We start from the raw sequence: 22019 nt of genomic DNA on the forward strand, positions 1-22019 counted from the left end.
GGGACAAGACGGGAGGGAGGTCAGGAGGACTTTCTTCTACAGGAGGCAGTTGTCATTCCTTGGCTCCCAACTGCCAGTCTCTGAGCTTTGCTTTTCCCACCACACATGCCCCAAAGAGTGAGCCAGGCAGCTCTGTTTTCTGCTGTTTATTGACAGCTGACAGCAGCTCCCTGTCCAGACCCCCCTCCCCACTTCCTAGAGCCCTAGCTTGGGCCACCTATACAGAGGAGGCTGATAAATGGCCAGCATGTTCACAAATAAGGAAGCGCCAGGAATGACAGTTGGAAGGGGCCCATGTCCACACTACCTTAATTGGCCCCCTCCACCAGCCTACACCACAATTATGGTTTTGGCAAGTTATTTTTTTGTTTTTGTTTTTTTTAAGAAATGTCAATGTTATGCCCAACACTTGTGGATCAGCAAACACGAAGGAGGAGACCAGTCTGTTTTTGTAGGGAGGAAAAGAGGGTGAGGAAGAGAGTACTACACAACACAGCCTCAGACCATGAGCAGACTTGGCCATGGGGAGTCAAGATGGGCAGGCTGGCTGCCTGTATAAGGCTGCCTTGAGGGAGGCGGGGGCAGACACAACCTTGAACACACATCTGCCCATAGTATGGCATGCATGCCCTTGCACTCGTGCCCACGTTCACACAGGGTTCACGCGGGGTGCACCCTCACACCGGCACCCAAGGGCATGGCCACACTCAGAAGGAAGAACCCCTCCAGAGGTCTATGGGGCATGGAGAGGAGCAGGTGAGAGCAAGGCACATCCTTCATGTTCCTCAGACTCTCAGAAGCTAGAAGAGTGGAGGAGAGGCCCTGGGCAGAGCCGCTCCTCCAGACTGTGCCTCCCAGGTGGTGTGTGTGCTCGTGACCAGGGGCAAGGTCATTCCTAGATGAAAGAAGAGAAGGGCAGACAGGTGGCCTCGCCCCCGACATCTGCAGTCTCCAGCTGGACTCGGGTCCTTTCTGTTGGTAAATGGTTTCTATAGAATCAATAGTATTTCTTCTCTTTAAATATATATTTGTTAAAGTTATCTTTTTGTTTCTCTGGGGAAATCTGCCTCAGCTCATTCCCAATAAATTAATACTCTTGATAGCTTATATTCTGGGGTGCAGTGGGGCAAGCCCAACCTTGGCCCCGTGTCCCTTGTGCTGTGCCAGAGCGGCTGGCAGAGGTTCCCCAATGGGCAGTTCTGTGCTGGGCATAGGCCTGTGCTCTGCCACAGATTGGGGAGAGGGCCACAGTGGCCACCCCCTCATCTTCCCTTGGTACTCAGTCTGCTTAGGGCAAGGGAGGAACAGCCCTCTGCAAGCAGAGCAAAGCCTGCATGGGTAGGGCCCAGCATTTGTTGCACAGGGAGCAGCAGACAGGAATGGGCACCAGCGGGCAGCACATCTGCCCAGAGCCCTTGGAGCGTCCCCCACCCCCGTGCCAGGGAGCTGACAACCAGCCTGGGCCAGGAATGGGAGTTGTGCTTGTGCAGAGCTGGGCGTGCCCCGCCCACTCGGCCCCGCCCACCGCTCGGAGGTGCCCGTCCTGAGGTAAAGGTCAAAGTGCGGGCCTGAACTGGGAGTACGGTGGGCCCTTGTCTGTGGCCGCCTCACTCCAGCATGGCATCCAGCTGGTCGGCCAGGTCGTCGAACATGCTGCCGATGTCTTCCAGGATGCTGCCAGTGCTCTTCTCCTCGATGGAGGAGGGTCTAAGGGTGGTCATGCATCAGTGGGGTGGGGCAGCACAGGCCCCCTTTACTCAAGGCTAGGTGGCTCCACAGCAATCCACTCTTAAACCCGGCTGGATGGCTCCGCCTATCCCTACCAGTCCACCCATTAGAGCCACGCCTTGTGCTGGACCAGAGCTCCCCACACCAGCCCCAGGTACCTACCGAGGGCCTTGTCCATCTTCCTGCCGGATCTTCTCCTCCACTGCCTGCAATGCAGCAGCCAAACACGCACTAGTCTCCTCTAGCTTCTGCCGAGCACTGTCCCCGGGTGAAGCACAGTCTGGAGCTGCTGGTGGTCCGGAGGCCACTGAAGCGGCAGCGCGAGGGGGCTTGGCGGGTACGTGCAGCGCGGGTGCGCCTGGGGAAGGGGGCTTGGCGGGGCTGGCGCTCTGCGAGGGCGGCGAACTAGCCGGCTTGACTAGGGCTGCTGGCGGCTGGCGTGCCGGCGAGGGCACAGGCGAGGTGGTGGCGCTACTGGACTGTAGTCCCGCCACAGCCTTGGCTGGCTTGGGTGCTGTGGGTGGCGGCGGAGGCTTGGGTGACACAGGTGGTGGCGTGCCGTGAGCGCGCTTTACCTCTGCATGGAAGAGGACAAGGCTGGTACCCAGGGAATAGCAACACGGTGTTCTCTCCATCTAGCAGGAGAGATGCTGAACTTGGCCCTATTCTCACTGCAGCCGCTAGGGTATGCTATTCCACCGCAAAATGTGTCACTGCTTCCTAAGCTCCTTGAGCCTGAGCCTCAAGTATTCAGCAGCGATGGCAGTCCTCTATGGAAGAAACCAACCCTCTCCTGTAACGGGGATCTCCAGCTAGGTCTTCCTGTGTATGTGCCTCCTCTTGACTATCTGTACCTCCTTTACTGAACAAGAGGCATGTTCACTACAGGTTGGCAGAGTTGTCCCACACCACCTGGGCTGCATCAAACCCCAAAAGAAAAACCAGACTGAGAGATAGGGTGGCAGGCGAGGGACCTGTCCTGAGATTCCCGTGCTGGCTTTCTGTACCTACCTGGGCTGCCAGGGCCTGGCAGTGGCACCTTCTTGGAGGCAGGTGTAGGTGAGCCCTGTATCTTGGTCACAGGCTGAGCCAAGATGGGCTTGGGAGAGACGGGTGGCTTCACGGGCTTCCGGGCATTGCCATCAGGCAGGGGCAGTGGGGGCAGCTGCATCAGGTCAGCAGGTGGGGGTTCAGCAGGTGGAGGAGGAGGGGGCAGCTCTGGGGGCCCAGCCTGCTCAGAGGCTGGCCTTCGGCGAACAGTGGCTGTGCCATTCTGATACACAGACAGTGGTGGGGGTGGTTCAGGCCCAGTGTCACGCTCTTTAGCCTTAGGCCTGCGCTTGACTGTGTCAGACTCTGTCAGGATGAACTTGACATTCTCTTGCTGGCTCTGCTTGGCCCGGATGCGCCTCTTGAGGGTGGCACTGGCCTCTACCCGGGCAAGGGGAGGGCCCTCCACACTTGCCTCCCCCTTGGCTGGACCTCGAGGCCGTTGTCGGGCTGTACCATCCTCCAGAAAATGACTCTGCTCTGTTGGTTCCCCGGGTCCCCGGCGAGCAGTGGCCAAAAGTCCCGTGACCGGGCCGCTGAGTGTACGGCGCCGGTTTACCACTTCGCCGTCAAGCCCAATGGCCTCTTTATGTTTCACAGAGGCCAACACAGTAGCTACCCGACCCGGTTCTGGACTGGCAGGACGAGGTGTGGGGTGGCCTTCAGGGGGCCTGCGGATAGCCCGCCCCCCACCCCCAATGGAAGACAGCTCAAGCATGGCTGCAATGCTCTTCACACTGCCGGCACTGCCTGTGTCCACGCTGCCAGTCAGATCACTAGCCCGCCGGCGCTGTGCCCGCACTCCCAGCCGGCCATCCTCCGTCTCAGCATCTGGAGCCGGCTCATCGGCTAGGTTGGCACTGGCCATGGCTGAGCTGGAGCGCTTGGGCGGAGGTGGTGGGGGCCCCTTCTTGCGTGGCCGCACAGCAAAGGACTGACTGCGATTAACATTCTTGTCAGCGCCAGCGGGAGCCCTCACTGAATGGCTCCGACCCACACGCCGCTGGACTGTGGCATAGGGTCCAGCAGCCCCGGGCACCAGCAGCTCATCCCGCTCCGGCTCGCTGTCAGAGGCTGCATAGCGGTTTAGGCTGTGGGCACGTTTCTTGGGCCGCCCAGGCTCCACATCAGCTTCTGGGGGCAGACACAGTGTGGGCACAGCTGCCGGTACTGGTGGGAGTGTGGGTCCTGGAGCAGCCGGCCCCGCCTCGCCCTCAACTGGCTGAGGCAGCACATAGGCAAAGCCACGGTGTGTGGGCGACTGAGGCAGGGAACGGGGCGACATGGGTCGGTCTGTCGGCGGCAGCAGCTGTGGGGTGGGCTTCACCTTGGCTGTGGCTGGACCATGAGGTCCCCCGAGTACCTGAGGAGAACCCGGCTGAGCTTTGGTGGGTGTCTGTGGGGGCGTGAAGTGGCTGGCACCTGATGGAAGGACCTGTCGTGGCTTGCCAGGCACCGGGGGCACACTGGCCCTCTTGACAGTGTGGCCATGGCGGACAGACCGCACCTCCTTGGGTGGGGTGCCAGGGGCTGGCCCCTCATCCAGCAGGTATTCCTGACTTCGTGACATAGGGCTGCCAGGCCCTTGGGGCCCATCACCCAGCAGTTCCTGCGAGCTGCTCATGTGCCGAGCCCGGCCACTCAGGCTGGACTCCTGTCGCAGGGTGGCCCTTGGAGTGGGGGGCAGGTGGTTGGAGGACTTCTCAGCAGCAGCTGCGCCTGCTTCAGCTGGGCCAGATAGGGCAGCCTGCAGCTCACCACTGAGTTCACTGTCCTGGAAGGTGGTCATCTTAGGAGATTGGCAATCTGCGGCAGCAGGCTCAGATGGTGGTGGCGACTCAATGGCCATCATTTCAAGTGACTGGGGTGCCTTTCGGCGCAGGGGTCCCCCCTCATACTTGGAGTATTCCGCCTTTTGCAGTTCTGCCAGTTTCCTCACGGCCAGCATCAGCTTCTTTTGGTGTCCTGAGTCGGGGGTGGGGGAGAGGCTGGTCAGGAGGACCTGGAGGTCCAGGCAGATATGGAGGGGCAGGCTGGAACCTTACCCAGCTTGGTGATGCCAATCTCCTGCAGATCCTCCCAAGTGATATCAGTGATGAAATCAATGTTCTCATAGCCGTTGTCCACCAGCACCTTGTAATACTGGGCCAGACCAATCATGGACAGCCACACAGCCAGGTTAGCCTATGGAGAGGGGGACAGAGAGGGGCAGCCCGAGCTGGCTGCTCACACCATGACCACCTACTTGGAACTATTAGAAGATGGGCCTGTGGAGCACAGACAGACAGAAGGACAAACAGACAGGCCTGAAATGTCAGTATTGCAGACAGCCTCAGCACAGCCTTGCTGGGAACTGCTGCCCAGCTCCTCAACAGGCCGACGGTACACTAGGATACACACAGGCTAACACATGCAAACACATGGGATACCTATCATCTGGACACAGTTTCAGGTACAAGAAAGTGCTTCTTTGCCTAATCAGGTGGCCACAGACAGTGTCCTGAGAAGACACACCCATATGCCAGACACACACACAATGCTACGTAAGATCCACGTACACACACCGCACACCCTGCATGCTACTTCCAGCTATACAAAACACAAGCACCCTCTCTTGATCACATCACAGTGTTTCCCCACCTGCAGCAGATGCGTGATCACACGTCCGCTACACATTCACCGCGCAGCCATACCAGGAATGTGCAAATGTTCACCGTGTCCACCAAGAACTGCCCAGTCGTCCCAAGCTCCCAGCTGATGCCACTCTCACACCCACACTCAGCACCTTCAGTCATGCAGGTGACAGAGCGAGGCGAGGTCCATGACACCCAGATGTGCTCCTGGGAGGATCCCTGAGCTGCTGACTGAGTGGCAAGGTGGGGCCATCGGATGAGGGCAGCCCTGCTTGTCAACAGATCCAGGGCCCTGGAGGGGACAGGCTTTGGGGAGCCAGCAACACTCTCCCGTGGATGGGAGCACAGAGCTAGTGTGCAACCCAGAGGGCCAGCATCAGCCCAGAAGCCTGGATACAGGCATCTCCTCATAAGTGAGAGCACAGGCTACTGTGTGCAGAAGCACCAGAGAGCTGTCAGCCATTAGCACAGGCTAGCACGTGCAGTACAGGGACCTGTGTACATGCATATGGCAAGCATGTCCGACACCAACCCGTCCGCAGTCCACATAAGTAAACGACAGCACTACAGGGGTACTGGCCATGAGTAGAGATGGCATACCCTCCTGACTTTAGGCTCCCTCTCAGCCATGAGCCTGCCTAGGGGGTTTGGCCCCATTAACAGACAAATAGGCTGTCCAAATAGCTCCTTGCTAGCTGGCCGCTTCTGTAGCCCAGGCCTTGAACTCCCTGAGTGCTGAGTCCCTGTACTACCAAGCCTGGCTCCATCCTCAATTCCACTTCCTAGGACCCCAGAAGGCAGATGAGGGCTGTGACCAGAGAGGTAGCCTGTCTGTCCATCTGCCTGCTGGTCCTGGCTCGGCCACCAGGGCGCAAGGAGCCTTACGGGTTTGTGTTCAGGCAGCCAGTCAGGAATGTTCAGGCCGCTGATCTCTGCTGTGATCTTCTTACGATGGCCTGGCTTGGTAACACCAATGGCTGTGAGGTCCTAGGCAAAGAGGAGGCCCATTAACTAGCAAGCAGAAGGAATCTGCCCTTTGGAAGGGGAGCATCTGGCAACCAGCCCGTGGCAGCTCACCTCGGGGGTCATACGGCTGATGGTGGGCAGGTCATAGCCAGCACTGGTGAAGTTAGGGGCATAGAGCTGTAGCTGGAATGTGGCGAGCCACTGACTGACCGCCTCAGCACTCTGCAAGACACAAGGCACCAACTGCAGCCTGTCCACCGCTGGGCTGCGCCCCAACCTCCACTGTGCCTCCTTCTCTGCTGGGTCCGCCGTTGCATCCACTGCACCAGTACTCCATGGTCTGTCATCCTGGATACAGCATCTGCAGCCCTCCAGCCTTCTTCTGTGAGCTCCACCAGGAACGTCCTGCTGAGTCTGTGCCGTGGCTTCCCCCCCCCCCCCCATGTCTGCACCAATGATACCCGGACCATCTCAGAGATGCAGATGTGGCCCCATGGGAGGGGGCTCTGGGGGAAGGGCTTCCGGTAGGGTTTCTCCCTGGAAGGTGGGCTCTGTGCCCTGGTCAGAAGTCCCTCGCCTCCTCTGCTGTGTGGGATTCAGCCATCAGCCTCGCAGCCACACAGGTGCACACACGCGTGACCCACAGCACCCACATACACATTTACGTGTCTCACACCCATCCCCTTCCGTCTGTGCAACCACACACATGTCGCCCAGCTCAGAGTTGACCACTGCACATCCACACGACACCCTGCATACTTCTACAAGTGTGCGCACACTAGCTCACAGCCTGCACAATAGACAACACCTGAACACTTGTGTGTGCGTGTACATATGACACAGAGACAGACAGAAGGACAGAGTCTGTCCTATGGTAGCTGCTGTGGCCAGAGATGCCTGTCAGACTGCTAACCCCATCCCTCCCGAGTCCAGGCCTGGAGCTGACCAGGCCCTGTACCTTGCCCTCTGAGGCCGAGGCGGATTCCAGCTTCTTGGGTGGCTGATCCCCGTATACCTGCCCAGCATGGGCTGTTGGAGGCTGGGACCGGGCAGCACCTGGTAATGAAAGGGAGCAGTAGGAAAGGGCTATCTATATAGGGGGCACCTGCCTGCCAGGCCAGCATAGCTCAGTCCTTGCTCTTACCTGTAGACCCCTCTGGAGGTTTGACGGGGCTGTCTCCTGGACTGGAATCAGAGACTGACTTTTGAGAAAGCACTGTTGCCAGGAGCTGGAATCCAGAAAGGCCACTTGCTATCACTGCTCCAGGTCTGACCACCCCAACCTGACCAACCCTCCCTGCTCACTCACCTTAACTCCTTCAGAGCCTGTATGCAGGGCATGGCCCCCACCACTTCGGCCCCCAGCCACATTGCTCAAGCTGCCACTGCGATCGCCACCTGCCAGAACAGGGACTCTGAAGTATGCTGGCCCCACAGTGGTACCCGTCAGCAAAACTACTGTCCCAGTGCTCTGGAGGCCCCTGGCCTACCTGCAAAAGGCTTCCTCAGCACCCAGATCTCCTCCGCGGGTGCAGAGGACCCCAAGGAGCCACCTCCCTGGGGTGGGCTTGGCTCGCTGCCTGTTCGGGAACCTGTAGGCCAAACACAGCCTTCCTGAACCCTGGGCAACCCAGGCGCAGCTACACACGGAGAGGAAGCAGCGTAGAGGCCATTCTACCGCCCTCTGCCTTGTTGTCTCCAGTAACCTGAGAGACCCTGAAAGTCTGAGACCAGGTCAGAGTGACAGGAGACTCAGGGTCAGGTGTCCTACCACCACCCCTAAGGCCAGACAGGCAAAGGGGTTGAGGATCACTGGGAGGGTCGACTTTCTCTGTGCTAGGGGACAAGCAAGGAGCCACCCAACGGCCTGAGGCCAAATCTATCTTAGGAACCAGATGACCACAGGTGGCTGATCACACCTTCTACCTGGCCCTCTTGCCCTATCGGTTAATCTCCATCCATGGCCACTCTAGAAGACAAATCAACCCCATTCTGACCTCACCTCCACCCTCTTTAAACCGTACTATGAAGTTTTCCACCTTGGCCCTGCACTCCTCCTGTGTGCTCTGCCAGGCTGGCCTCCTATCCACTAGGTGCTGAGATCCCACCCCACTGCCCTTGCACACATGGTTCATGTTGCCAGGACAGTGTAGCCCATGACCTGGCCTCTCCCACCCTTCAGTGCTTCCTCAGACCTCCCTAACTAAGGTGAACCTTGCGTCACTTTCTCTGTGAAAGTGGTTGGTTCTTTTCCTGTGTTAGTATCAAAGTTCCCTGATTCTCCCCACCTCAGGACAAGACCACTGTCTGCCTGGGACCCCGTGTGTGGCCACCTAAGAAGTGGTGGCAACGGCTTTAATCTCAGCACTCAGGAGGCAGTGGTAAGTGAATCTCTGACTTTGAGGCCAACCTGGTCTACAAGAGCAAGTTCCGGAACAGTCAGAGCTGATACACAGAGATATCCTGTCTCAAAAACAAACGCCACCCCACTCCCCCACAAAGAAAGAAAGAAAGAAAGAAAGAAAGAGAAGTGAACTGAACTATGGAAGGCGTGGTGAACCAAGTGAAGGAATGCACACGGCACTCTGCTGATAGAGGGCCAGCAGGAGGGGTTATGGGTGCCGGTCCTGGCCATGGCTAAAACTCAAACTGGCTCTGCCACCGACATACTAAAGCATACTTCTTTTCTTTCTTTCCAGTCCCCAGTCTCAGACTGAGTGCTTCTTGATTTCTTCCCTCCAGAGGGAGGAGGACTTACCTGCTCGTTTGACGATAGCCTCGCCCAGCGAGGATGGGAAGTAGCCCACCCTGTCATTGCCTGTCCGGTTATCATGGATGCAGCCTTTCCACCGGCCGTCTGGATGCTGTTCAAGTACCTGACCAAACAGATGGCTGTATTCAGAGACACCTGAGCAGGTGCGGCCTGCTGGCCGGCACCCTCCCCCAACTGCTACAGGAGGATGTTCAAAGCATGCCAGAGACCCTCCCATCCCTGCCACAGCACCCAGGAACTGTCCTCACCGTGATAATGTCCCCAGCCTTCACACTGAGACTGGTCAGGTCATAATTGTTACAGTAATCCTTGGTCGCCCGCACCTGTAGAGCTGCTGAGGCCTCTGAAGATACAGGAGTAGACCCCCAGTCCTGGGAGCTACCCTCCCCAGCCCATCCCAGCCCTCAGCCCCTCCAGGCCCCACCTCGGAGAAGTTGCTTGATCTCCTTGCTGGCCTGCGATGTAGTAAATTGGTGCACAATGTCCAGAGCTGTCTGACTGTAGGTGTTCCTCACGTGGGCATTGATCCCACTCTGCGAACACCAAAGGCCGAGGCCTTGTCAGGGGTTCCCGTGCCCCCCACCTGGCCCCAACCTTCCTCTCTATGTCCTGGGTCACTAGACTCACGTCTAACAGCAGCCGAACCACTTCTGTCTTCCCACAGAGTGCAGCCTCATGAAGGGCCGTGCCAGACTTGGTCTGACGGTTAATGTCGATGCCGGCCTGAAGAAGGAGTCTGTGCAAAGGCGGAGAGAGCAGACAAGGCCTTTTAGCCAGAGCCCTCTCCTCAGAACCCTCACACCAGACCTTGATTCTAACCAACATTGTTGGGGCTGGAGGACGAGCCACCCTGCCCTCATGTAATGATATGATGTCCGTCTGTCTGTCCTTCCTTCTTTCCTTTCCTTTCTTTTTGGTTTTTCGAGACGGGGTTTCTCTGAAGCTTTGGAGCTTGTCCTGGAACTAGCTCTTGTAGACCAGGCTGGCCTCGAACTCACAGAGATCTGCCTGCCTCTGCCTCCCGAGTGCTGGGATTAAAGGTGTGTGCCGCCACCACCCAGCGTGAGTGTATGCATGTGAGTGAGTGTGTGCATGTGGATGAGTGTGTGCAAGTAAGCGAGTATGCATGTGGGTGAGTGAGTGGGTATGTGTGAGTGAGTGTGTGCATGTGAGTGTATGTATGTGAGTGAGCATGTGCAAATGAGTGGGTGGGTGTGTGCATGTGTGTGCAAGTGAGTGCATGTGAGTGTGTGCATGTGGATGAGTGTATGCATGTGACTGTGTGCATGAGTGTGTGCAAGTAAGTGAATATGTATGTGGGTGAGTGGGTATGTGTGAGTGTGTGCATGTGAGTGAGCGTGTGCATGTGTGAGCATGTGTGAGTGTGTGCATGTGAGCGTGTGCATGTGTGAGCATGTGAAAGTGAGTGAGTGGGTGTGTGAGTGTGTGCAACTGAGTCCATGTGAGTGAGTGTATGAGTACATATGAGTGAATGTGTGCATGTGAGTGTGTACATGTGAGTGTATGCATGTGAGTGAGCGTGTACATGTGTGAGCATGTGCAAGTGAGTGGGTGCGTGTGTGCATGTGAGTGTGTGCAAGTGAGTGGGTATGCATGTGAGTGAGCGTGTGCATGTGTGTGTGTGTGTATGTGAGTGTGTGCATGTGAGTGAGTGGGGTTGTCTGGAGCTGGAGTTATAGGAGGTTATGAGCTGCCCAACCTTGGGTCCTCTGGAAGAGCAGAAAGTCCTTAAGTGCCGAACCATCTCTCTGGTTCTGACCAGCAAGCCTCAAGAATCCTCTTGTCTCTCCCTCCCCAGTGATGAGATTATAGGTACGGGCTGCCATGTCTGGCTTTTACATGGGAAACTCAGTCTTCATGATTGCATGGCAAGCACTAGCTAAGCCATCTCACCAGCACACCACCCCCATTTGAAGACCGGATCTCATGTAGCCCAAGATGGCGTCAAACTTATTAGGGATGAGGATGACCCTGAGCTTTTTAAAAAAGATTTATTTATTATGTACACAGTATCCTGCACACCAGAAGAGGGCACCAGATCTCATTACAGATGGTTGTGAGCCACCATGTGCTTGCTGGAAATCTGAACTCAGGACCTCTGAAGAGCAGCCAGTGCTCTTAACCTCTGAGCCACCTCTCCAGCCCAACCCTGAACTCTGAATCTTTCTGGCTCCACCCCCTCGGAGTACTGGGATTACAGATATATACCACCACGCCTGCTTCAAGGCCTTTTATTTTTCATTTTAGGTAGGATGTTGCTAAATTGCCTAGGTTAGCCCTGAAGTCTCTGTCCTCCTGCCTCAAGTGATGGGCAGGACAGACCTGTGCCACCACCCTGGAGGTTCCTTTCTCATCCTCAAGCCAAGAACAGGAGCCTTGTGCCGGAGGCTCAACGACCCGGAGGCCTAAGACATGCCCCATTCCTGTCCTGTACCTGATAATGTCGATGTGGCCATTCTTAGCTGCCAGGTGCAGGGGGCTGGTGCCGTTGGGGTCTGTGGTATCCCCTGGTCTGGGCTCCAGCAAGGCTGCACACATGTTGCTACTTAGTAGCAGCTGGACTACCTTGAAGGAAGGAAGAAAGATCAGGGTAGGGTGGTCCTGGCTTGGGGCCGTCCTGGCCCCACCACAGGGAGAAGGACAGGCAGGAGGTGCCTCACCCATCTCTGGGGGAAACTTACCCCTACTCGACCGAACTCACAGGCCAGGTCCAGAGGTGTCTTTCCGGAGTTGTCTACCATGCAAGGGTTGGACTGATGCTGTAACAGCATCTCTGACTGCAGAACAAGGGTTTGGTTACCCCTGGGGCCACCCAACCCTCTGCCTGACTGCCCACCAGACTTCCCATGAGGCCTCACCACATCGTAGTGACCATGCTGGGCGGCCAAATGCAGGGGTATGTGGCCCTCGTCGGATGGGACATTTACTGCTGAGCCTGCCTTCAGCACCAGCTTCATGGGCTCCTTCCGGCCCTGCCAGGCTGCGTAGTGCAATGGCCGCATGCCTGGGGACAGGTATGGTTTGTTGGAAACTAAGTCCTGACCCTAAATCCAACCCTCTCTAAAGAGGATATGTCACCATCTTTAAGGTTCTGTCTTCATCCAGGCAGATACCTTGGGCTGAAAGCTGCCAAGATTCCACCCTTGGCCTCGTCCCCTGCCCTTGGCTTCAAGGCCCCCCAGACCAGGCTTGCCTTTGTTGTCCTTGATGTCTACAGCAGCCTGAGCCTCCAGCAGCAGAGAGATCAATTCTGTGTTGCCATTCAGGGCAGCATGGTGCAGGGCTGAGAAGCTGGGTAGATGAAGGGCAGGTCAAGGAGTGAAGCCAATGCCCAGCCTTCCCTGGAGCTCACCCACCCTGGGGATCCACGCTGCTTCTGCCCAAGCTGACAACTCACCCATCTGGGTCCTGGAAGTTGACATTGATCTTCTTGGTAGAGCCTAGGAGCTCTGTAGAGAGAGAGAGAGACCCAGTGAGGAGAGGCAGTCCAGACCCTATTAAGAGCTGGGGAAGATGAGGGTGATCTGCCTGCCTATTGGAGCAAGGTCTACTCTGTAGTCACACATCCAGTTCAGTAGGGACTCAGCTCTAGGTATTCAACTTGTCCTCATCAGAGAAGGGGAGTCCAGACCATGAACCCACATGGGTGTACACACGTGCACATGCATGTCTCCCTTGGGATGCTGCCTCAGCACCTGCCATTGGTGGGAGGGAGAGAGCCGGCCCCATCTGTCTCTCAGAAGGACCCAGATGGGGCCGGGGGTGGTTGAGGAGGCTGGAACACCCGGAAATGGGGTATTTCTGGGGGAAAGGACCATATCCAAGCCCTCTGCTGCCAGCTCTGGCTGCCATGTGGATAAGCCCTACAACCCTGCAGGAGAGGGAGACATTGGCTTATGGGAAGAGTCTCCAGGTGACCCATGCCAATGGCCACTTTGCCCACAAAAGCCACGTTCATACCGACTAGAGCACCAGGGTCCACACTTTTCCTTCCAAGGGTCTGTCATTCCGTGGCCTCCCTCACCCTGGCCTTTCTAGAGCTTTCAGAAGAGGGAGCCCACCAAAGCCATCCCAGTGGGCCCTTGTCCACCGGACTCTTGCCAACCCCCTGCCTGTCTGAGCCATGGTTATATAACCCATTTGTGGGTCAGTCACTCTGGGGGGGGGGCTAGAAGGACAGAAGCCCCTTTGTGCAGGCTCAGGACAGCGGTGGGGGTGGGGGACGGGGACCCAAAGGCAGGGGAGCCAAGAGAGTAGAGTCACAGTGGGCTGGCTGTAGGGCTTAGCTTGGATTGGCTCAGCCTCAGCCACCGGGCACAGCATGTAGGTCTCTTGACAATCCCTGAAGCCCAGGAAGCCAGCTGCACCTAAATTTCAATCTTTGTTCTGACACTTCCTAGCGCTGTAGCCTTGGCCACTGGCTCTTCTATGAGCTAGAAAAGGTGGTAGCTATCACCTGAGCCGGTGACACTTGGGGCATTACCTCAACACTAGCTGGGCAGACCCCACATCACAGAATCTCTCCTGGGTAGAGTGAAAGTACTGCCACCTTCTGGTGGCTCCCATGGTCTCAGATAGTATCAGTACCAGTTCATTAACTGTACACTCTTTCCCCAGTGGTCAGCCAGACCAAGCCTCGGCATCAAGAGGCAGCCTTGGCAGCCAGGTATAGTGACACACGCCTTTAATCCGAGCACTTGGGAGGCAGAGGCAGGCTGATCCCTGTGAGTTTGAGGCCAGCCTGGTCTACAGAGTGAGACTCTGTCTCAAAAAGTAAGAAAGAAAAGAGAGTCAACCCTGGGGTCTTTGTCATGGACCTGTCATGTTCTCAGGCAAATCCCCTTGACCAGCTGTACCTGACAATACCCTCAGAACACACCCAGGTCCCATGCTTTTCACCATACCATGGCTACCACCGCGGGCCTGACTGGCACTTCAGACAGGATCCCTGCCACTGCCTTCCCACTGGTGTCACCACTGACTCCTTGTACCCCTAGGTTTCTCCTCTGCACAAATAGGTCGGAGCACTGTTAAAATGCAAGTCATAGCCAGATACAGTGGCGTACATGTTCAGTCTCAGCACTCAGGAGAGAGAGCAGGAAAATCAGGAGTTCAAGGCCAAACCTGACTACACAGTAAGTTTGAGGCTAACCTGGGCTACGTAAGATGCTGTAACCAGAGGGAAAAAGAAAGGAGGGAGGGAAGGAGGGAGGGAGGGAAAGCAGGCAAAACAAAACTTCTGAAAACCAGTGGGCGGTGGTGGCGCACGCCTTTGATCCCAGCACTGGAGAGGCAGAGGCAGGCGGATCTCTGTGAGTTCGAGGTCAGCCTGGTCTACAAGAGCTAGTACAAAAACCACAAGTTACCAGCCATATGTTGCAGCACTCTGGAGGTGAAGGCAGAAGGTAGGATTCCAGCCTACCTAGAGCTGCAGATGAGATTCTGTCTCAAAAAAACAAAGCAAGGCAAGCAAACAAGCAAACAAAAACCATGTGGGGTGGGGTCACAGCAACGAGATGGCTCACCAAGTGAAGGGGCTTGCCAGCAAGCCTTGAACCCCAGCTGGTGGAGAGTGAAAATTGACTCACGCAAATTGTCCTATGACACATACACATGGCACGTGTATGCCACATACATAAATAATACATACATACAAACACGAATTAAGAATAAGGAAGCGCCAGTGGAGCTCTGTAGGCCTAGCCTGATCCAGTGAGATAGTGAGACCCTATTCAAAGCAAAAACCCACCAACAAAACGAAACACCAAAGTGGGAAACAGCAACACTTGGAAACCCTCCAGTGCCATTTCACTGGGGTAGAGGCTCAGGCTGCAACGTCTCACGTGATTGGCCCTTGCTTTTGCTCTGACCTCTCCCCAGCTGCATGCCTTCCTTAATGTCCCTCTAACACAGAGGGCACCATGGCCACAGGGCCTTTGCATGACCCCCTCCTTCACACACTTTAGGTCTTTCATCCAAAATGCTGCCCTGCCCTTCCTGAATTAGTTGTGTTTCCCTCCCTAGCCCCCTTCACCACCAAGTGTACCACATCAATTTTCTTCATGGCTTTGGTGGCTAAACAATGCCATTTCCATCCTGCACGCTGTCTGTCCGTCTTCAGGGCCAGCTGCATGGGTGGATGACCTGTGCAGTTACTCAGAAAGGTACCCGACTTGAATACTTTGATTTCAGATAAAGGTCCTACATTATCATCTTTTTTATATTTCTTATGGTTTATTTAACTTTTTTTTATGTTGTGAATTGGTGTGAATGTGTCAGATCCCCTGGAAGTGGATTTTCAGACAGTTGAGCTGCCATGTGGGTGCCAGGTCCTCTGGAAAGGCAGTCAGTGCTCTTAACCACTGAGCCATCTCTCCAGCTCCCTACACTATCATCTTACACGAGGCCCTGAAAACTATAAATGGCTGGGTCTGCTTCAGTCCCCTGCTACGAACTGATGTCACTGTTCCGTGGCATCCCCTCAGAGCCTTGCTCAACTCACTTTGCCCACTCTTCTCAGCTGAAAGTAGTCAGGTCTCAGAGTCTCCAAGGCTCACCAAATTCTTGTTTCCCTCCACCATGGGGCCTCCAGGCAGCTACGGAGTCAGGTTTAGGGAGTGGGAGCCCCAGGCACACTGCTCTGAGGTCAGACAAGCAGAGCCAATGTTTTAGAGGGGTGTAGTGCTCCATAAGGGAGGAGGGAGGGCTCCATCAAGAATGGGACTGCCAGCAAGGCGTGGCATTGGATACCTTTAATCTCAGCACTTAGGAAGCAGAAGTAGACAGAGGAGTTTAAGCCTCCCTGATCTATCTCCCAGCTGGCCTGCAAGGATTACATAGTGAGCGCATTTCAAAAGAAAATTAGTTAATTTTATTTTATTTTTTTTAAAAAGGGGACTGGGCTGGAGAGATGGCTCAGAGGTTAAGAGCATTGCCTGCTCTTCCAAAGGTCCTGAGTTCAATTCCCAGCAACCACATGGTGGCTCACAACCATCTGTAATGAGGTCTGGTGCCCTCTTCTGGCCTGCAGGCATATACACAGACAGAACATTGTATACATAATAAATAAATATTTTTAAAAAAATTAAAATAAAAAAATAAAAAAGAGGACTGCTCCCCATACATGGGGAGGGTCACCTTTCAAAGGACACAAATCCACAGTCCCATAGGGAGGGGAGTAGTGTAAACTGCTTAGAGGGCACTTTGAGGCTTCAGGGCATCCCCAGTGCCTGCAGGAGATACTGAAGAAGATGTCGTGCTGGGGTGGCCATCCCACAGCAGGGCAGGCTTGGGGAATGAGTCAGGAGCAAAAGACAGCTGGAGGCGGCCTGGGAACTGAGGAGGGGGCAAGTGGTGGCCAAGCTGAAGGCCTCAGGAGCCCCTTTCTAGTTTTTTGTTTGTTTTGTTTTTCAAGACTGGGTTTCTCTGTTTAGCTCTGGCTGTTCTGGAACTCGCTCTGTAGACCAGGCTGGACTCAAACTCACAGAGATCCGCCTGCCTCTGCACCCCCCTGATCCCCTCCCCCAGCATTCGGATTAAAGGTGTGTGCACCGCCCAGTCCCTTTCACTTTTTAATAGGTGTCTGCATCCATACAGTACGTAGGCAGGCATGGGGTGCAGCTCCCTGGCAGTTTACTTAGCGTTCATGAAGCCCAGATTCCATCCCCAGCAGCACACACATATACAAGGAATGCACAAACCTCGCCCCTGTTTCTTGTGACCCCAGACCTTAAGCTGCTCTCCAGAGACCAGCCTGAGGCCAGATCCAAACTCCAGGTTGGAAGGATTTTTTTTTTTTTTTTTTTTTTTTACCACAGATCTTACTATGCTGCCCTGGCTAACCTGGAACTCACTTAGGGTGGCCTTGAACTCACAGAGATCCTCCTGACTCGGGCTACAGAGTACTGGGATTAAAAAGGGAATTCTTAGTGGGCCAAGGTGAGAGAGAAACAGGTTCTGGCAATTCCTCCATGGTGTCCTCAGTCTGCCATGGGGAGGTAGGCTAGGCCACAAAACTAGACAGGACCCATTAGCAGCAGGAGAGGGGTGCCCTTACCAACATCTCACCCCCAAAGCTGTCTCCTTTTCCCTCAAGGATAACTGCTAAGTGTGCAGGCTCCCTTGGCGGCGAGGTGGGGGCTATAGAGCCATGGACTGGAGTGAAGAGCTGGGCACCCAAAGAGGCCCAAGAACAAGATTGTGGGGAAATCTCTAGGCTGACTGGGGAGCACACTCTCTTTTTTGAGACAGGGTCTCTAGAACTCACTCTGTAGACCAGGCTGGCCTTGAACACACAGAGATCTGCCTGTCTCTGCCTCCCAGTCGCTAGGATTAAAGGCGTGCGCCACTATGCCTGGCTGGTGGGGTGGGGGAACACACTCTTGAGGATACTTATGGACACCCCCCACACCCCATGGCCCAAACTCCAGCTGTACTTTGCTAAATCAAAATACATCTTACTCCAAAGCAGGCCAGCGTTGCCATGACAACCGAGCTACTTCACGAAGGGATTTCTCTGTCTGATTTATTACACCGCCCCTCTGACTCAGAGAGTAAAGACATAAGAGCCAAGACAGGTGCCTTTGCTGTCTCTGGGACCACACTAGCCAGAGGCAAGGGTCCTCTCACCCCCCCCCCATTTGTGGTTCCCACTGGCTGGCAGCAGAAAAATGCCAACACCATTAGAATTTACTGAATTCGAACTGTCTCCTCTTCATCAGTGCCTTCTTCCTGTTTTCATGCTGCTGTGAGGTGGTGGGGACCACAGATGTTCCATCCTCCAGATAAGGCCATTAAGGCCTAGAGAGCCAGTATGACCAAGGACACAAGGCCACTAGGTGGAAAGCTGTGCCTTACCCTCGTCTGTCTGCCCCTCCCTAGAAGTTCTTCCACTCAGTCTTGAGGCCCTAGTAAGTGAAGCTTCCCAGCCGGCCTGTGTGCCCTGGAACCACCACTGTCCTCACCAACAGTCCCATGTCCCAGCAGCCCCCTGGAGAAATGGGATCCCCTTCCCCCAGCTTATACGCAGTCTATGGCGGTGGGTAGGGAGTGATGGCCCCCAAGTCCCATGTGTTGACCTACAGGACCCAGTTTGTGCCTACGCAGGTGCCCTGACACACTGACACGGTCATACGTGCGCAGTTGCACACTTGGCTAGTCCACACGCCCATCCATCCATCTCCGGAGGCCCCTAGGGAGGCTCCAGGATGGGTAGGGTGGAGAGCTAGAATCAAAGCTCCAAGCTCCAAGCCCTTCTCTGGACCCCCAGGGCACAAGCTTGGGATGGTGTGGGAGTTCCTTTACTGGTCCTTGGCCCCCTTTCCCAGCAGAGAAGCCAGGGATGACCAAGGTCTGTAGAAAACTGCAGAAGCAGTGAGCCTTCAGTCCTTATCCCCAGGCTGTCCCTGCCTCAAACCCAGCCTGCCCCAGGGCTGGGCGACCTTGGGCCTCTGCTTCACTTCCTCATCAGTAAATGGCCCCCACTGGCCATGCCTGGGCAGCCACACCCCCAGCGTGGTCCTCCCCCCCCCCCTTTCCCTGCAAAGCCTGTTATTAAACATAGGGTGGGGAAGAGAGGTCTGACAGAGATTGTTAGCCTCTGGGTCGCCCCTCACCGTAAGGGCCCCTCCCTCTCTCCACAGTGTGTCTTGATGTGTGTGTGTGTGGGGGGGGAGATCCGCCTCGCCCTTAAAAGCCCAAATAGAAATCATCATCCCGCAGCCTGGGAAGGGAGGGGGTCCGAGGGAGGATGTGATTGCCCGCGGCCTCAGGGGGATCGTGGGTGCCGCAGGTGCCCGCAGGGGGCTGGGCAGACGGTCCGGCGCTCGTCGCCGCCCCTCCTTTAGAGCCGGGGCGAGAAGGGGGGGGGCGCGGACCAAGGGTCTGGGCGCTCCTGGCCCCGCCCCACCCCCGGAGACCCACAGCATCCCTTCCCCGCCCTGCACCCCGGCGGTGGGGGCCCCGCCCGCGCCCCGCGCGCCCCCCGCACTCACTGGCCTTCCCCGGCCGCGGCCTCTGCAGCAGCCTCTGCGCGGTCCCCACGTCCTCCGCCTTCACTGCCTGCACCAGCTCCTGCTCCTTCCCCATGGCGCCACCGGGCCCGCAGCGACCAGGCGCTCGGTGCTCACGGCGGCTCAGACGCAGCGGCGGCCCCGCGTCTGCGATCGCATCCTTTCCAGCCCGCGCTGCCTGCGCCGCCCGCCGCCCAGCGTTCTGCGGGTTCGGGTTCGGGCTCGTTCTGGGGTTTCGGGCTCGGACTGGGGCTGGGGCTCCGACGCCGAGGGACGGATAGCGCGTCACGGGTGGGGGGCGGCCCAGGGGCGGGAGCCGGCGGCGGCGGCGGGCACCCGGTGGCGCGCCGCGTCTGAGCCGCCTCCCGGACGCCTGGGTCCGCTCCCGCGGCCGCTGACCTCCGTCAGCCCGCGCCGGCCGCGCGCCCGGCTCCGAGGCTCCGCCCCCGCATGGGCCCTCCCCCCCCCCCCCCGACACCCCCACCCCACGTTTGGGTGCGCGGGTCAGACTAGGCCCCTGCGGACAGCGGGGGACCGAGGATGACCGCCGGGGACAGAGGACGGTGCGCAGGGGGGCTGGCCACGGAGCACCGACTCGGCGGCGACGCAAGGCTAGACCTAGGAGAGGTTTCTCGAGGCTGCGGGACCTGAGGGGGAGGGACTCGGAGACAGTGGGAGGGCGGGGAGCCGGGCACCAGTGCCACCGGTGCCGGCCCTCCAGAGGCTGTCAGACATTTCTGGCCCGTGGTTCCTGTGGGAGGTGTTGAGGGATTGCGAAGAGGAATCTCCCAATAATGAATTCGGTGTCAGGGAACCCGTACCCCCTCCCCCCAACTACACCTTCTTCCCTGGCAGCCTCTGGCTTCTCTCTGCAACAATGCAAGACGACAGTTCTCCTTCGAGGACAGCCTGGAAGGGAGCTTGACTTTGTCACTCTCAGCATCTACTAGGATGTAACTGTCTATGTTCACCAAGAAGGAACTTAACCTCCCATCCTCCGCACCACTGCCCACTCCGCCCAGCCCTGCCGTGCCCTCGCCCCCCGCCCCATTTTAGCCCAACGAAAACAATCTCCAGCCACAGGTTCCCAGTCAGGATCTTCCTGCTTAACCAACATCTCCAGAGGCCTCACCTTTCTCCTGCCTACCTGAAGGCTAGGGCTGCCCCAGGCCTCTCCTTACCTTGCCTGCAGCATTGTGAATCAGTGGAGCTCCACGGCTTGGGAAAGATTCTGCCCCCTCAGGTTCCTTATTTACAACCGGGAGCAGAGCATCTTCCCAACCCAGCAAGACAGTAGAGAGAATCTGGTGAGGTTCACACGTGCACCCCGACTCACCGTTCTAGTGGTTCGGGACCATGCAGCAGGTCCAGAAGGGCAGGGGAGAGGAAGCATCAGGTACAGGGATGTCCAGGATCATGTAATCTTTCTGGTCATGGAAGAGTCTTCTCATATGTGCTGGGCTCTCAGAAAAGGTCTCAGAATGCAAAAATCCTTCCCCTAACCACTTACAGTGAACAGTTTGTGGTTACTCACAGGCTCAGGGGCTGTGCTGGTCATCTGGGCTAAAGCTGAATTTACTGTCCACATGTTACAGGTTGAGAAAACAGCAACCAAGCTTTGGAAATGCTATGCATTCCTGAGTGTGTGCCACAAGGTCCCTGGGCCTCAAGGTCGTGGGTCTGGGCTTGGCACCTATGTCAGTTTCTGCCTCAGTTCTTCTTACTGGCTTTGTCAGCCTGAACTGGCCATTTTCTTTCTGAGTCTCTCATCTACCCTCTCTGTTAAAGGTGGGTCAACAATGTGTCCCTTCCATCTACTCCAGGGTTAATTGTGATTCTGTCCCCACAGTTAATCCTGGACATAGTAAAATGCCCAGCAAATAGTTGCTGTGAATATTGTAATGTCCTGGGGCCTCCCTGCAGGGATTGCAACTGTATTAGGTTCATCTTCACATGATACAGTGCCAAGCATACAGGAAACACTACAAAAATATGTAAATATATAAAAAGAAAACCGCTATTATAAGGACTATTATTGCCGTGTTTGGAGCTTCTAAGGACCTGGGGCAAAAATACAAACAGAAGCCCACTCACCAAATGTCTGTTTCAATATTGTAATTCACACTAATAACCTGTTAAATAAAATATGTTCTAGCCTCCTACCTTAACAAATATACCTTCACCAAGACCTGGAAGGGCAAGTTTAAATTTAGTATTCTTGGACTGCGTTTTGGTAATGAGCTGGCCCTTGCCTGTAGCTGTCCAGCTTCAGCATCAACTACACCCCGTAAACAGACACCCGGAGCCACTTCTCGGACCAGTTGTGGGCATCCCATTGTGTAATCCACCCAGAAAGAGGGGTGGGCAGACCAGAGAAATCGACTAGATCCTTTTGGGCAGAAAATCCAAGGGTCCCAGTTAAATATTCATATTGTGGTCTACAAGGGACACCCAGACTCTAGGTGGACTTCTGCATCCAGTCATTCCTTACTTCAAAGGGTGGATGGTAGCAGAAAGAAAGTCAGAGGCTTCCCTTGCTAGGTCAAACTAGATCCCAGAGGGGGTCCAGGAGACCATGGTACTGCTGACTCGTGGCCATGATGGACAAGCTCCTGATGCTCAGTTGCTTCGGCTGTAAAATGGGACAGCAGCTCTGTCTGGAGGGCTGATGGGAAGGTATGCATGGATACAAAGATGTTTACCTGCCTGGATCCTCCTCCCCATTCACCTGGGGATGGGAGCATTGTAACAGGCTGTTGCCTATCCCTACTGGGACAAAGGATGCAGATTCGTGGGTCTTGGGGCAGCCCTCCAGGATGTCAGGCCTCTGAAGAAGAT

General features: G+C 56.0%; 1 protein-coding gene across 4 annotated transcripts; it reads right to left on the reverse strand.

Annotated features, from left to right (window-relative positions):
- Positions 1–102: 102 nt before the first annotated feature.
- Caskin1 (CASK interacting protein 1) lies at positions 103–19670 on the reverse strand. 4 transcript variants are annotated; one of them, XM_041676124.1, is made up of 20 exons: positions 19164–19669; positions 12569–12620; positions 12365–12462; positions 12030–12175; positions 11853–11948; positions 11606–11736; positions 9778–9886; positions 9575–9683; positions 9399–9493; positions 9136–9253; positions 7868–7969; positions 7687–7775; positions 7522–7606; positions 7336–7433; positions 6489–6599; positions 6297–6398; positions 4824–4962; positions 2740–4743; positions 1891–2305; positions 103–1707 (listed from the first exon to the last, which is right to left on the reverse strand). In XM_041676124.1, exons 1-20 carry the CDS (start codon positions 19255–19257, stop codon positions 1608–1610), a joined length of 4293 nt encoding a protein of 1430 aa, XP_041532058.1. In that variant the 5' UTR covers positions 19258–19669; the 3' UTR covers positions 103–1607. The 4 variants fall into 4 exon arrangements, with proteins under 4 accessions (XP_041532058.1, XP_041532061.1, XP_041532059.1 ...); XM_041676127.1 differs by having other exon boundaries at positions 19168–19277; XM_041676125.1 differs by lacking the exon at positions 7868–7969 and having other exon boundaries at positions 19164–19670.
- Between the last annotated feature and the right edge of the window lie 2349 nt (positions 19671–22019).

The sequence above is a fragment of the Microtus oregoni genome, unplaced genomic scaffold (assembly GCF_018167655.1).
Source record: "Microtus oregoni isolate MIOR12 unplaced genomic scaffold, Mior012 000027F_ref0000203, whole genome shotgun sequence".
Classification (NCBI taxonomy): domain Eukaryota; kingdom Metazoa; phylum Chordata; class Mammalia; order Rodentia; family Cricetidae; genus Microtus; species Microtus oregoni.